The 14,431-nt window shown below is 39.0% G+C and overlaps 1 protein-coding gene across 1 annotated transcript in view; it reads left to right on the forward strand.

Annotated features, from left to right (window-relative positions):
- The window catches only part of FMO5 (flavin containing dimethylaniline monoxygenase 5), a 38,185-nt gene extending 24,540 nt beyond the window's left edge, over positions 1–13,645 (forward strand). Inside the window, exons 6-8 of the mRNA XM_007948407.2 lie at positions 1,281–1,633; positions 8,731–8,803; positions 13,300–13,645. Of these exons, the coding sequence (XP_007946598.1) occupies positions 1,281–1,633; positions 8,731–8,803; positions 13,300–13,645 (772 nt within the window). The remainder of the gene's footprint in view (positions 1–1,280; positions 1,634–8,730; positions 8,804–13,299) is intronic.
- The last annotated feature ends 786 nt before the right edge of the window (positions 13,646–14,431 follow it).

Consider the following 14,431-nt stretch of genomic DNA (forward strand, 5'->3'; position numbering starts at 1 on the left):
CATTTTGTCAGAAGGAACCAGTCCCTGGAGAAGGGTATCAAGCTGAGTAAAGTAGTTGTTGTTGTTGTTGTTGTTATGTGCTGTCGAGTCGGACCCGATTCATAGTGACCCCTCCTTGGGTTTCTGAGGCAGTATCACTACAGAAGTAGATTGCCCCATCTTCCTTCCGAGGAGTGGCTGGTGGGTTTGAACCATCAGCCTCTGGTTAGCAGTCAAGTGTCTTAGGCACTATGCTACCAGAGGTATATTCTTCAATCACTCTTCCACCTGTGCTACACAGTCTGGCCATACCCAACTATAAGCAGACCCAAGAGCATAACAAAACTTTTTGCCATTCTAAGACTTTGTACTTGTAATTGGAATGCTATTCCCTACCCTGTTAGTTTGGCTTTTATTCCATAAAAGGAATAGAGGCTAGATGACATCTGTTCAAATGTGATTGGCTGAGGATTCTGAGAGCCTAGGACCTTAGGATCTAAGAATTCAGACTGCTTTTTAGAAAGATTCAAGACAATGGAAACTCTGCCCTATTTTTTGGTATCCCTTTGCTTTACTGTCCCTAGGATATACTACTTAACAGGGCTAAAATATCCTGAGGGAATTCATAGAAATCCATTGTGATAGAACTTCTAAAATCCTAAGCTGTGTAACCTTGGGCAAATCACTTAACTTCTCTAGGCCTCAGTTTCCTTATAAAACCTGGAGGATGACACCTCTCCTGTCTCCTCACAGGTTTTGTGTGAGAGTCAAAAAAGTTAATGTGTGTAAAAGTGACTTATAAACGGTAAATTTCTGTACACATGTAACTTAAACAGTTTAGAAAATGATTATCTGAATTTCGCTGTTGGATCTTTGCAGCTAGAAATGAGCTTGAATAGAATTCTAATAGTCGAGTTCTGCCCTTTCAAATTGATATGTGGATAGAAATTATTGGCCTGTGGCTTTATCACATCACTGAGAACATTACTATTCCTTGAGAAACTATACATGCATTCCTCAAATAAGAAAGACTTTTTTTCTTTGTTCCTTTACTACTCTTCCTTTTAATGCCATCCAGGGTCCAGCTTCTGCTCTGAGATCCTGACCTATGTCAAACTTGTGTAAGTTAGATATTTCCCAAATTTCATGGGTGGATCACAGGGTTGATCACTGGAATATTGTTTAACTTCCTCTGCCAAAGCAGAATTTCACTTACATAGTACACTGGTTTGTTTGTTTCTTATCTCTCAATTATGATCTCTCTCCTTTCTCTTTCTCTTGGTCCTTATCATGGCTCACAGAGCTATGAGTCAGCATCCCACAGTAAATGATGACCTGCCGAATCGCATAATTTCTGGCTTGGTGAAGGTGAAAGGAAATGTGAAGGAATTCACAGAGACGGCTGCCATATTTGAAGATGGCTCCAGGGAGGATGACGTTGATGCTGTTGTTTTTGCCACAGGCTATAGCTTTGCCTTTCCTTTTCTTGATGACTGTGTCAAAGTGGTGAAAAACAAAATATCCCTGTATAAAAAAGTCTTCCCGCCTAACCTAGAAAAGCCAACTCTTGCAATCATAGGCTTGATCCAGCCCTTGGGAGCCATTATGCCTATTTCAGAGATTCAAGGACGCTGGGCAACTCAAGTGTTTAAAGGTAAGTGACCACGCAAGTTGACTACCTAATTATTCGGTGGTGTGTTTAGTTCTGTTTATGCACTTATTTTCAAATAGCTAGCGACAGAACAGTATAACTGTATCAGTGCCTCGCACAGAGTTAGTGCTCAAAAATTAACTTTTCAGCAAATCTAAAGCAGTAATTTATAACCACAGACATACATCAATGCCCACTGGGAAATTTTTTCAAAGTAGGCATGCTTTGATTCCATCTTTGGAGATGCGTATATGTAAGTCTGGGATGGGGCTGGGCATAAGATCTATGAGAAAAGTCTTCCTCAGAAACATGCTCTTCAATAATGTGCATTTCACATTAGAATCCACTGATCCAGATTTTAGACGAAAAGTAGTTGCCACAGAGTTGACTCTGACTCATGGTGACCTCATGTGTGTCAGAGTAGAACTGTGCTTCATAGGGTTTTCAATGACTGATTTTTCAGAAGTAGACTGCCAGGCCTTTCTTCCAGGGCACCTCTGGATAGACTCAGACCTCCCACTTTTTGGTTAGTAGCCAAGCACGTTAACCTTTTGTACCACCCACAGGTTCGTAAATTTTATTAGACAAGTGATTTGTATTTGTGAAGCAAAAGAATTTGACTCTTTCATTACAGAAAACTTCAAATATAAAAATGGTATAAATTGATTTCATATAAAAATTAAGACATAGTTAGAGGCTAGTCCAGAATGTAAAAGATTAATACCTCTCATATTCTCACTTTCTCCCTAACTATTCCTTTTTTCAGGTTTGGTTACTAGGAGTATGTGAGAAGAAGACTTTGGGGTTTGGATAGTAGTCTCAGTATGAGTCAGCATTATTAAAAATTATAATATCCTAGAACAGTTGTGTTCTCCAAGTTGGTCAGACCACACCCAGAGATATATTTCAAAAGTGAAACTAGACTACATTAAAGGAAGAAAGACCAAAATGGTTAAGGAATTTTAAAACATGCCATTTTAAAGTACAGCTGAAGGCTCTGAAGATGTTTTGCCTGGAGGAGATAAGATTCAGGGGAGATATGACAGTTCCCTTCAAATATTTCAAGGGACATCCCATGGAAGAAAGATTAGATTAGCTCAGTGTGGCTTCAAAGGGTGGATGGAACCAGAATTAAGAAGTGAAACCTTGAGGAATACATAATATCACATCAATTTTAGAAAAATCTCTTTTTCTACCAGCCCATGCCCATTTCAAGGTGTAATGGACTGCCTCTGAAAGTGTGAGGAATTCAGGCATAATAGGAAGAGGGTATCAAATGGCTGGATGGCTATTTGGGTATGAAATATGGAGCAGATACTTTCAAGCCTCAAAATAGGGAGAAACCAAATGACGTTTTTTCTGGTTACCTAGTGCCACTCTGACAAGAATATACCACAAATGGGATGGCCTTAACAAACAGAAGTTTATTCTCTTATAGTTCAGGAGGCTAGAAGTCTGAGTTCAAAGTGCCAGGCTCTAGGGGCTGGGTGAAAGCCCCTCAGCCTTGGGCTTCAGCTCTGCCTCCAGCTCCTGGCCCACTGAAGCTAGAGGCTTTTCTTCACTCAGATAGCTGCTGGCTGCTAAGGCTGACAAAACCAAGGTTGACAAGTAAAAAGGCATAGTCCTGATGTTACCAAACCACATACATGGCAGGCCATTAGTTTAAGTCCATTGTAAGTACCGAGGTCAGCAGAGCATGGCAGGCTGCTGAAAATAACACGGCTACACACAGGGTCCAAGCGTGCCATAAGCTAGTGACTATTTCCCAAGGCTTCTGCTTTATATACAGGAAGAAGACCACATTCTCTAAGGCAAGCTACTCAGCTGCTCACAGTAGATTCCACCATGGAGTTGGTTACCAGTCTCATCATGGGGAATACTACATCCAGCTACCCAGCCACTCAACCAGGCCCAGCCAAGTTGACATACAAACTGAACTACTGCAACGTTTCAAGTCCCTTCTAAGGAAGAAATTTTTTGAATGTATAGTTAGTTGTTGTAATGAAAGTTGCTTACATTACTAACAGTGTCACTAAAACTCTTCAGAGTTCCTGTTGGAAGGACAGCCTGTTCTTCCCTAGTGAAGATCTTCGTGGGTTTTGGTTGTAGAGGGAGGAAAAAAAAGTTATTAGAGTTGACAGATCAAAAACTTTTCCAAATTTTCCAAATTTCTTATTTCTTAATTTCTTCTAGCCCTATTTAGTAGATCATGTGATTTGAGAGTACTGGACCACCAATCAAATGCAATACCCTATTAGAGTGGCTTAATTCTAGTGCATCTTTTAATTGGGTCAATTAAGTAAGAATATAAAGATGCAATAAAGTAGGCCACAGCATCTTAATATACTTTAAACAACTAGAACTCTTTTCCAGCACCCAGTGAACTATTGAGACAAACAGGGAAAATGAGTATTTAGAAAAATCTGCATTACTCCTGTAGGATTAGGGGATCCTAGGGAAAAATGACCTAAACAAATGGCAAAGAGCCCAGCTTCCTAGACTAGCAGAAGCCTAGTGTGATTCCTCTAGTTTGCTTCTAACACCCAGAAGGAAGGAATCTTCAGAAGAATCTCTATAACTTTATCAAAATTCCAAAAGGAACCCTGAGCTTTTTGTTCTAAACATAGCCATCTTGTCTACCTACAAATTCTTGCCTCTCTCACCTTTAAAATATACCTTCACTGTGCCAGGTTTTTAAACCCTCAGGATTAGCTAGTTTCTCCCATTCTTTCAATTATTTCCAACTCAGTCTATCCCCTTTCCTGGCCTGTCTTGCCCCTACCAAGCCCCATTTTGCCTCCTCTTCCGTTCTCTGGAACCATTATTCTATTGTCAAGAAACTATTCCACCCTTTTCTAGAATGATGAACCTGCTTCCTTGCCTTAACTAAAACCTCATTTTCTTTTCTCTTTGCCTCTTTTACAGTGCTCTCAGGAGCCTTGCAAGTGTTCTACCTTCGTTCAGCAACTTTCTTTCCTTGAAAATCACATCAAGTTATACCAACTCTCTGGGTCTCAAGAAGGCATTATGTCATAGCATGTCATTCAGTTTTCTCCACAAACTGGGTACAGCTCACTCTTTCAGGCCTGTCCTTCTGGAATCTTTATCATACATTCTACAATCTCCTAGATGGACTGGATGACTTACCCATTCATCAGGAAACACTGCCTGTACTCTTTGCCCCTCTATGCCTCTGCTTCTGTTTCTCTCTGTTTGGTATGTCCTTCTTTTACTCATTATTTGTATAAAGAAAGCCTAAATATATTTCCTCCGACCCTTTTAGTATATTAAATTCTCTTGAAAAAAGAATACCTTTGTGGAAGCTCTGGATGGCATAGTGCCTAAGGCATTTGACTGCTAACCAAAAGGCTGGTGGTTCAAACCCACTCCTTGGAAGAAAGACTGGGCAATCTACTTCCGTACAGATATTGCCTTGGAAACCCAAGGAGGGGTCACTATGAGTTGGAATCAACTCAGCCACAGTGAGTTTGGTTTGGTTTTTTATACCAGGCACAGACGAGTACCTAGCACATTATTATCCGTTGCCACACAGTTGGCTCCAACTCATGGTGGCTTTATGACAGAACGAAATGTTAACAGGTCCTAAATAATGTCTGTTCAACTGCATGTAAGTTTAGTTCTGAGGTAAACTCTACAATAAAACTTCTCGAGGGTTTCAGTTTATGAAATACATGAGCCAATTTCTAGTCATGTTAAAAGGCTTGACTGAACTGCAAGAGCAGAATGACAGACATGACTGTCTTCTCTTGTAATATTATCTTTACACTAAAATATTCAAGGGCATGTCAGGATTAGAGAAAGTCATAATTACACAAATCCAATCTGCTCTAGACCTGACAGTAGACTGAAAGTCGTACTATCATATATTTAAAATTCAGACATTCTTCCCACATTGTCTCGGAACCTCTGGAAAATCTCTGAACTTCACCTGTTACCATTGTTCAGCTAGCATTTATTGACCTCTTACTAGTGAGTTTGGTTTGGGTTGGTAGTATGTGCCAGGTCCTGTGCTAGATGGTAGTGATTCAAATATGACCAAAAGGCAAATCCTTATCTTTATGGAACTCAGAGTCAAACAAGGAAGACAGACAAATAAACAGACATTTAACATATTATTCATTCAACAAATATTTACTTAATATTTATTTAAACAAGTGCTCCAATAACAATGTAAAGGAGCTGCTGGGGGGGGGGGTGTAAGAAATCAGCACCCAGTTCTCCTTTGAGAAGCTGGAAAAGGTTCATCAGGCAACCCTCAATGACATCTTAAAGGATGAGTAAGAATTTGGTAAAAGGACAAGGAAATAGTGATCATAACAGGGGGGAAAATCAGTAATATTTATGCAGTCAGAGAAAAGTGACAGAACAAGTCAAGTTCCAGGTATTGCAAGTAGTTCAGAATGTCGAAAGGAAAAGTACTATAAGAATTAATGAAAATGAAGCTAGAGGTATTCAAGGAGGCAAAATCAAGGAAAATCCTTGGGTGCCATGCAACAAGTTTGCATTCTAGGTAGGAGATAGAGAACAATTGAAGAGTTTTAACTAGAAGACAAGAAGTAAAATCAAGTTTGAAGTTTAGAAGATGTGTCAGAGGAGTGAAATGGGAAGTCACTCAGTTAAAAGCCTGTGGTAGAAGTCCAAGTAAGACATGATGAGGGCATTAAACTAAGGTAATGATTATCTAAATGGATAGAGGATAAACTTAAATGAAGTTGAGCAAGTAGATTTGAAAGGATTTAATGACATAATGTATATTGGGGATGAAGGAAGAAAAGAATCTGTTTCCTCAGGTGATGATGCTTTAACTGAAACTGGAGATAGATGAGAAGCAAGATAGGAAGGAAGGAGTTGAAAAATATGGTAAATAATAAGTATCTAAACAAGGAAACACTGGCAAGAACAGTGTTAATGAATTAACAGAGCACTAAACTACAGACTATTTATTGTATGTACCTCTATTTATAGAGGTGTTTGTGTGTGTGTGTGTGTGTGTGCGTGCACGCGTGCGTGCCCGTGCGTGCAAGAATTAGCTGACTCTCTCAGCCTAAACTACTTCCTCCTCCATAATGCTCCTAATTAATAGAAGGAAAGCTTATGGTTGTAATATGAGCAATAATTTGGAAATCAACTTTCACAATATGTTTATTGAGCATCTCAAGAGACCTGTGATCAATCTCAAATGAAGCATCTCAATGTTTTCTCATTGACTTATGAATATAAGTCATAACTACTTGGCTAAAATAAGAAAACACATGGCAAAACCCAGAGGACTATTTCTCGAGTGTTGATTTGTAGAGGAGTCCATATTTTTAGAGGAAGACACCAGGATAGTTACTAAAGTGTGCATAGAAAAAAGAAACCACACTGGTAGAGAATGTACAATCTGTCACATAGGGAACTAGTACTGGTTAGCCTGATAATGGGAATGCTTAAAGAAGTTATGACAGTTTTTTTAATGTTTCAAGGGTATTCATTTGTTAAGATTAGACCATGGTTCCAGAATTATTATTCTTAATAAGCTCTGAGAGTTCAAACAATGTGAGAGATTTATTAGTCGATCATATAATTCACAAATTGGAATCTGACTGGGTGTTGCACCTAAGATGACACTGTATAGGGTATTTATAGTTCAAGGAACAAAGAAAGCCAGGAAAATCCAGATGGTTTCCATGAACATTTCATATAGTTATTAAAATGTCTCTTGAAATTCTTTCCTCCTCAGTATTGTGTTTGGCTAAGAAGACAAATGATGCTAGTCTGAGGGGCTTGTTTTGGGGAGGGAGGTAAGAGCCTGCTGAGCAGACTCCCAGATAACTAGGCACCTGCTTGTGCAGAAGGCAGTCAACCTGGAGTCAAAGGTGAAGAGCGGGAACTGTTGATTATACATAAGTCTACAAAAACAAGCTAGTTAATATTTCTAAAAGTTAGGTTACTTACCGGGAGTTCTTGTGGTATAGTGCCTTAGGCACTTGACTGCTAACCAGAAGGCTGGTGGTTCAAACCCACCAGCCACTCTTCAGAAGGAAGATTGAGCAATCTACTTCCAGAGTGATACCACCTCAGAAACCCAAGGAGGGGTCGCTATGAGTCAGGGCTGACTCAATGGCACATAACAACAGGTTACTACTTACTATCTTAAACTTTTGATCTGTGAAACCAAGTAGCAGGCATGCTCTTCCAGCTGGGTATAATGACTCCATATTGTTTTTAGCTTTCACAGCCACATGTTCTAGCACCATCTTCTCAGAGGGTAATGAGATCCTTATCACTAGGAAAGTTTAAGCAGTAATGACTTGACTAGCAATAACCACTTGACTAGATTATTTGTAGAGAGAAGGCTTATATTAGGTAAGGTATATTTCCATTCTGAAATTCTACTTACAGAACTTAAGGAGTAACACCTTAGGGTTGGGATATGGCTAAAAATTTCTACATGACAAAAAGCCTAGAAATCTAGGAATAAGGCCAATTATTTAAGGTTAGCATTGTTTGTACTGACTTAAATACTATTCTACCTTTGACTATATTTTTGGTATTAAATGCCTAGGGCTGAAATTTTTTGTGTATCAGTGATTAAATTTACCTGTCAAAATCGGGTATTATTAGTTGTCCTTGGCCTTAACCTCCACCCTCATCAGATAAAAAAAGTTAGAAGATGAGGCTTATTTTTGATAGGCCTTTAAGTATTAAGATGTTTACTTTGAGAGTTTACTTTTACTTCCTTCTGTGCTATGAAGCTTCTTTGTTACTAAGAGTACAAGTGTAATGTTTCCCTAGCCCTTTACTTTGTTCTTCATTTTCCATATATTTTTAAGGCCATTTATCATTTCTACATGCCCAAATTTTATTTCCCACTTGAAAGGCTATGTTAAGAAAGAGGTAAGCTTTGATTGGAAGGCAGAGTAGGAGAAATATTTTCCAAAGACAAAGTAGGATAGACTAGAGTGAACTGTAAGCTAGTTAAATACAAAAAAACTATCCTGTATTTCATTGAATTCTCCATAGCCTAATAATTGTTAACAGAATTATTATTCCCAATAAGGTCATTTTATATTTAAAATTTTAACTTTTCTCTTTAGGGCTAAAGACATTGCCTTCACAAAGTGAAATGCTGGCAGATATAGCTAAGGTTCAAGAGAAAATAGATAAAAGGTAAGAAATTCTCCTGGGAAGATATGCTGTTAATTTTTCTACTTATCACGCAATAAGAGCCGTATGTTGTTAGGTGCCGTCAAGTCAATTCCAACTCACAGCAACCCTTTGTGCAACAGTAATAGGGTCCTGTGCCATCCTAACAATCTTTGCTGTGTTTGAGCCCGTTGTTGCAGACACTTTGTTAATCTGTCTCATTCAGGATCCTGTGCTATATTTAGCTTCTTCTTGTTAGTTAAGGATTTAGATTATATTTTGAAGGAAAATGAAATAATTTCTGACAATATAATGGTGAAATAGCACCAGTAGCAGTCCTTTGAATATACATGGAAATAAAAGAGAGAAGCTTAGGAACAGTGTTTAAAGTCCTATGTTTAAGGCCTATAGGAAAAGTCCTGTAGTAGAAAAAAATACATGGAACGAAACTCTGGTACATAATGTTGCTAGGTTGAGGGAGGTCTGGTGGCATAGTGCCTAAGGCACTTGACTACTAACCAGAATGTTGGTGGTTCAAACCCACCAGCCACTCCTCAGAAGGAAGATAGGGCAATCTACTTCCATAATGATACTGCCTCGGGAACCCAAGGCGGGGTCACTGTGAATGGGATCTGAGTTGACGGCAGTGCATCTTTTTTTTTTTTTTTGACGATTACTTGAAGTGCTAATGGAGCTGCCAGAGAAAGAAAAACTGTTGTGATATTAATGAGAGGTAGATATGGTCAAATTACAAATCTGTACGTAAATTTACAAATCTGTTCTGCAGTGGCTGTTTGCTGTCATCATTTGACAGTACACTCAGCCACAGTGGCTTATGGGTGAGAAGTCCACATAATTACGGAAGGGGCTAACATAAGCCAACTACTTAGTAGTTGGCTGAACACATTAATCCAGCAATTTGAATTTCAGAACTTGAACTCAATCACTAGGTGCTTTTTTATTTGGACAAAGTGGAAGTGAGTAGTAAATGTGTTTCTGTGGGAAAGTCAGAAGCACAATCACCACAGGCCCAAAGAGGTTTTCTTCAATTGATGATGCCAATAAACTCTCCTGTCTGCAAGAGGGAAAAAGAAAGTTTTCAACCTTGTTACCTCTTCCTGTTTCTCTCCTGTTTTCCACCTTCCTTTCACTCCCAAAGTTAAAGATTCTAAATTATATGCTTCACTCCCTTTTAACCCTCCTACATTGTAATTTCCATCCTTACTCCTGAAACTACTCTTTTAAAGACCATCCATGACAAACTTCGTGTTACTTCTTCTTACCACTGAATTTGATACTTTTAACATCACTTCCTTCTTAAAGTGCTTTTTTTCCCTTGCTTTCCAGGCACTAAATTATCCTATTTCAACTTTCTTCCTTTTTTTTCATTTGATTTATTTCTGTCTAAACACATTCTGATGTAAGCAAGTCCTCAAGAGTATAATTTAACCTTTATTGAGGGTCCATAATGTACACTCATTGTGAGTGTTTCATATGTATGAGCTTACTTAATCCTCATAACAACTTACAAGGCAGGTTCTAGTGAACTTGTGAAACCTTCATGAATAATACAGATCTTTACCCTCTATCATAGCATAAATAAATACATGCCTACAAACCCTTGAACCAGCATGACACCCATAAGGGAAAGTGCTCAACTTCTTTCCTGTCTTACCTTCTCTTCTAAACTTGAGTCATATCTCAATAAATTCCTACTTGGTCATTTATTGGCCCTTCAAGACTCCATGTTACTAGTTTTACCTTCAAATTTACTTTCATTCATCTTTTTTCTTATCCTTGTTTTTGGATTTCTTTAGTAAACGCTCTCATTTAGTTTGCCTTAGCTTTTTTCTTATTGCCTTTCTATTCTTTCTTCTTTCTTTTCATTATAGAAAGCTGAATATGAAAGTCACCAATCACAGTTATCACTGTTACCATATTCTATTTCCCTTAAAAAGATCTATTAAGAGATCAATCATGGGAGAATGGAAGGGCTGTGTACGCACAGGGACATAGCTCAGGGAGTAGGAGTGTGTGGAGGGAAGGACACAGGGAAGAGGTAACTATGGGGAGGAAGAGGGAGAGGAGTTATTGCACTGTTGTAAACTGTAGTCAATGTCGTGAGACAAAGTGTATGTCAGCTGCTGGATGGAAAGTGAATTTGCTCTGTAAACTTTCACCCAAATCACAATTTTTAAAAAAAGACAAAAAAAAAAAAAAGATCTCTTAACTCCTCAAAACTGCATCTGGCTCCATCTGGAGGGCTATTTGCCTTTTGGGGTAAATCATATTCCCTTCTCCTGTCAGGCTTCCAAATTAACTTTGACCTTGGGAAGTCTGCTTTGTGGACCTCACCAGCACTGCCTTCATTTAAAAAAAAAAAAAATGAGGATTTCACATTTACAGTGATTGATTTAAAGGAGATTTTTGTGATCGATTATCTCTTTCTGATACCATCAGAGTCCTCTGTATCTGGATATGCTTCTCCATTTCTACTCTTGCATCCCACACATGCCTTCTCTACTGTAGCTTGTTGCTGCTGTTAGGTGCTTTCGAGTCGTCTCCTACTCATAGCAACCCTATGTACAAGAGAACGAAACACGGTCCTGTGCCAGCCTCACGAGCCTTGCAATACCTCAGCCCATCATTGCAGCCACTGTGTCAATCCATCCTGTTGAGGGCCTTCCCCTGTTTCACTGACCCTGCACTTTACCAAGCATGATATCCTTCTCCAGGGAATGGTCCCTTCTGACAACATGACCAAAGTAGGTCACACGAAGTTTTGCCATTCTCACATCCAAGGAGCATTCCGGCTCCACTTCTTCCAGGACCATTTGTTAGTTCTTTTAGCAGTCCATGGTACTCTCAGTATTCTTTGCCAGCACCACAACTCAAAAGCATCAACTCTTTCTCAGTCTTCTCTATTCATTGTTCAGCTGTCACATGCATATGAGGTGATTGAAAACACCATGGCTTGGGTTAGGCACTCCTTAGTCTTCAGGGAGACATCTTTGCTCTTCAACACTTGAAAGAGGTCTTTTGCAGCAGATCTGCCCAATGCAATACATCATCTGATGTCTTGACTGCTGCTTGCATTGTTGTTAACTGTACAACCAAGTAATATGAAGTCTTTGACAACTTCAGTCTTTTCTCCATTTATCATGATGCACCTTATTGGTCCAGTTGTGAGGATCTTCCTTTTCTTTATATTGAGGTGTAATCCAAACTGCAGACTATGGTCTTTAATCTTCATCAGTAAGTGCTTCAAGTTATCCTCACTTTCAGCAAGCAAAGTTGTGTCATCTGCATGTCGCAGGTTATTAATGAGCCTTCCTTCAATCCTGATGCCATGTTCTTCATATAGTCCAGCTTCTCGGATTATTTGCTCAGCATACAGATTGAATAAGTATGGTGAAAGGATACAACCCTGATGCACTCCCTTCCTGATTTTAAACCATGCAGTATCCCCTTGTTTTGTTTGAATGACAGCCTCCTGGTCTATGTACAGGTTCCTCATGAGTTTAATTTAATGTTCTATAATTCCCATTCTTCTGAATGTTATCCATAATTTGTTATGCTCCACACAATTGAATGCTTTTGCACAGTCATTAAAACACAAGTAAACATCTTTCTGGTATTCTTTGCTTTCAGCCAAGATCCATCTGACATCAACAATGATATCCCTCATTCCACATCCTACTATAGGTAGTGCCCAAGATATTCTTTGCTCGTATTCTATACTTATCAGTCTTAGAAGAAACACAACCGGCTCTCAAGAACTCTGCTAAAGACATATAGATGACTGAAACAGTCCCTTAGCTCACAATCCCAGTCTAGGGATTCCTGGTAAATTCTAAAGATGCCTGCTCTGTAGAAGTGAAGATGGTGATATTTTACTCACTTTACATTGGACGTATCAGGAAGAACCAGTCACTAGAAAAGATTGGTAAAACTGAGGTTTGACAAAAATGAAGGAGACCCTCCATGAGATGGATCGACACAATAGCTACAACTGTGGGCTCAAACATACCAATGATCATGAAGATGGCACCGGACCAGGCAACATTTTGTTCTGTTACACATAAGGTCACCATGAATTGGAGCCAATTCAGTGGCAGCTAACAACAATTCTACATTTATACCTGCTTTACTCTTCACTCTGCTGTTCCCTTGAATTATAATATTTTCCTTTTTGTTCTTAGAATATCTATATCTTCCACATCCTTCAAGGCTCTAACTATGATAGTTCTCTTTTAACTAACCTCTCTCTACATTTCTATTTGGCAGTCTAAAATTACTGAGAGTCTTAGATTCCTCTCTGCTTCATATGTCAGGTGGATCTCCTATGTTAGGTTTTAAACTCACTAAGGACAGATACCATACCTTGCATTTTTTCCTCTGTTTTCCATAACTCTTAAGCTCAATATTGAGCCAGTAGCAGGCACTCTGCAAGCACTAACTGACTGAGTGACTGATTTATTAAACTTGGTAAGTCATTGCTTCTGTCTTTTCTGCTTTAGGTATGTGGAGAGTCAACGCCATACTATTCAAGGAGACTATATAGAAACAATGGAAGAGTTTGCTGATCTGGTGGGAGTCAAGCCCAATGTGCTGTCCTTGGCCTTCACTGATCCCAAGTTGGCATTTCACTTATTATTCGGACCCTGTACTCCAGTCCAGTATCGTCTTCAGGGGCCTGGAAAATGGGATGGAGCACGGCAAGCTATCCTCACTACAGATGATCGTATCAGGAAGCCTCTGATGACAAGAGTAGTTAAAAAGAATAATTCTGTGACCTCAACAATGACAATGGTTAAGGTTATGCTGGCTATTGCCTTCTTTGGTATAGTACTGGCCTATTTTTAGTTGTCCTGTTATCATTGCTCCTGTTTTTACTGGGAAGCTGGTTCTTGATACCTTTAGAACCTGAAGAAATTGAAGAACTCTCAGATTCACATCACCCAGAAACTTACTTTTCTTTTTCTTTCCATAGCATTAATCCTCTTTCCTTTTTCCCCTATAGTGAAATCACCCAGTTTTTCATTCAGATTATCTCAACTCCCTTCCTCTCAACACTCTTTCTTCACCTTTCCCTTCTAGTAATCCCTAGACTGTGAGCTCAGGGACACTTTCAGTCATCCTATATGTCCTTAGCAGAATTGTTGACTTATATTCTCAAAGAAACAAACTCACTGCCATCAAGTCGATTCCGACTCATAGTGACCCCTATTGGGTTTCCAAGGCTGTGAATCTTTATGGAAGCAGATTGCCTCTTCTTTCTTCTGTGGAGCAACAGGTGGGTTCAAACTACTGACCTTTTGGCTAGCAGCCAAATGCCTTAACCACTACACCACCAGAGTTCCTTTGACATATAGTAGTAGCTAATGTTTGTTGATGGTAATCAAATACTGTGGTGGGCAGTGTAAGTCAGCATCTGTGTAAGAGCTAGCTAACTCTAGGTAACTGCTCTAATGGATTTGGTTTTCTATTACATAGTCAATTTTTCTGTTTGTTTTTAATATTGTAGCTAAATGTTTGTTCCTAAGAGGTGAGAAATCATGGTCATATAACAATTGTATGTATCTGAAATAAGACATAGACTTCAGAGAATGTTTCACTTGCTATTCCCTACCACCACCATAAATCACTAAT

This window comes from Orycteropus afer, unplaced genomic scaffold, assembly GCF_000298275.1.
Source record: "Orycteropus afer afer isolate SDZICR_OR568_19922 unplaced genomic scaffold, OryAfe1.0 scaffold00010, whole genome shotgun sequence".
Taxonomy (NCBI): domain Eukaryota; kingdom Metazoa; phylum Chordata; class Mammalia; order Tubulidentata; family Orycteropodidae; genus Orycteropus; species Orycteropus afer.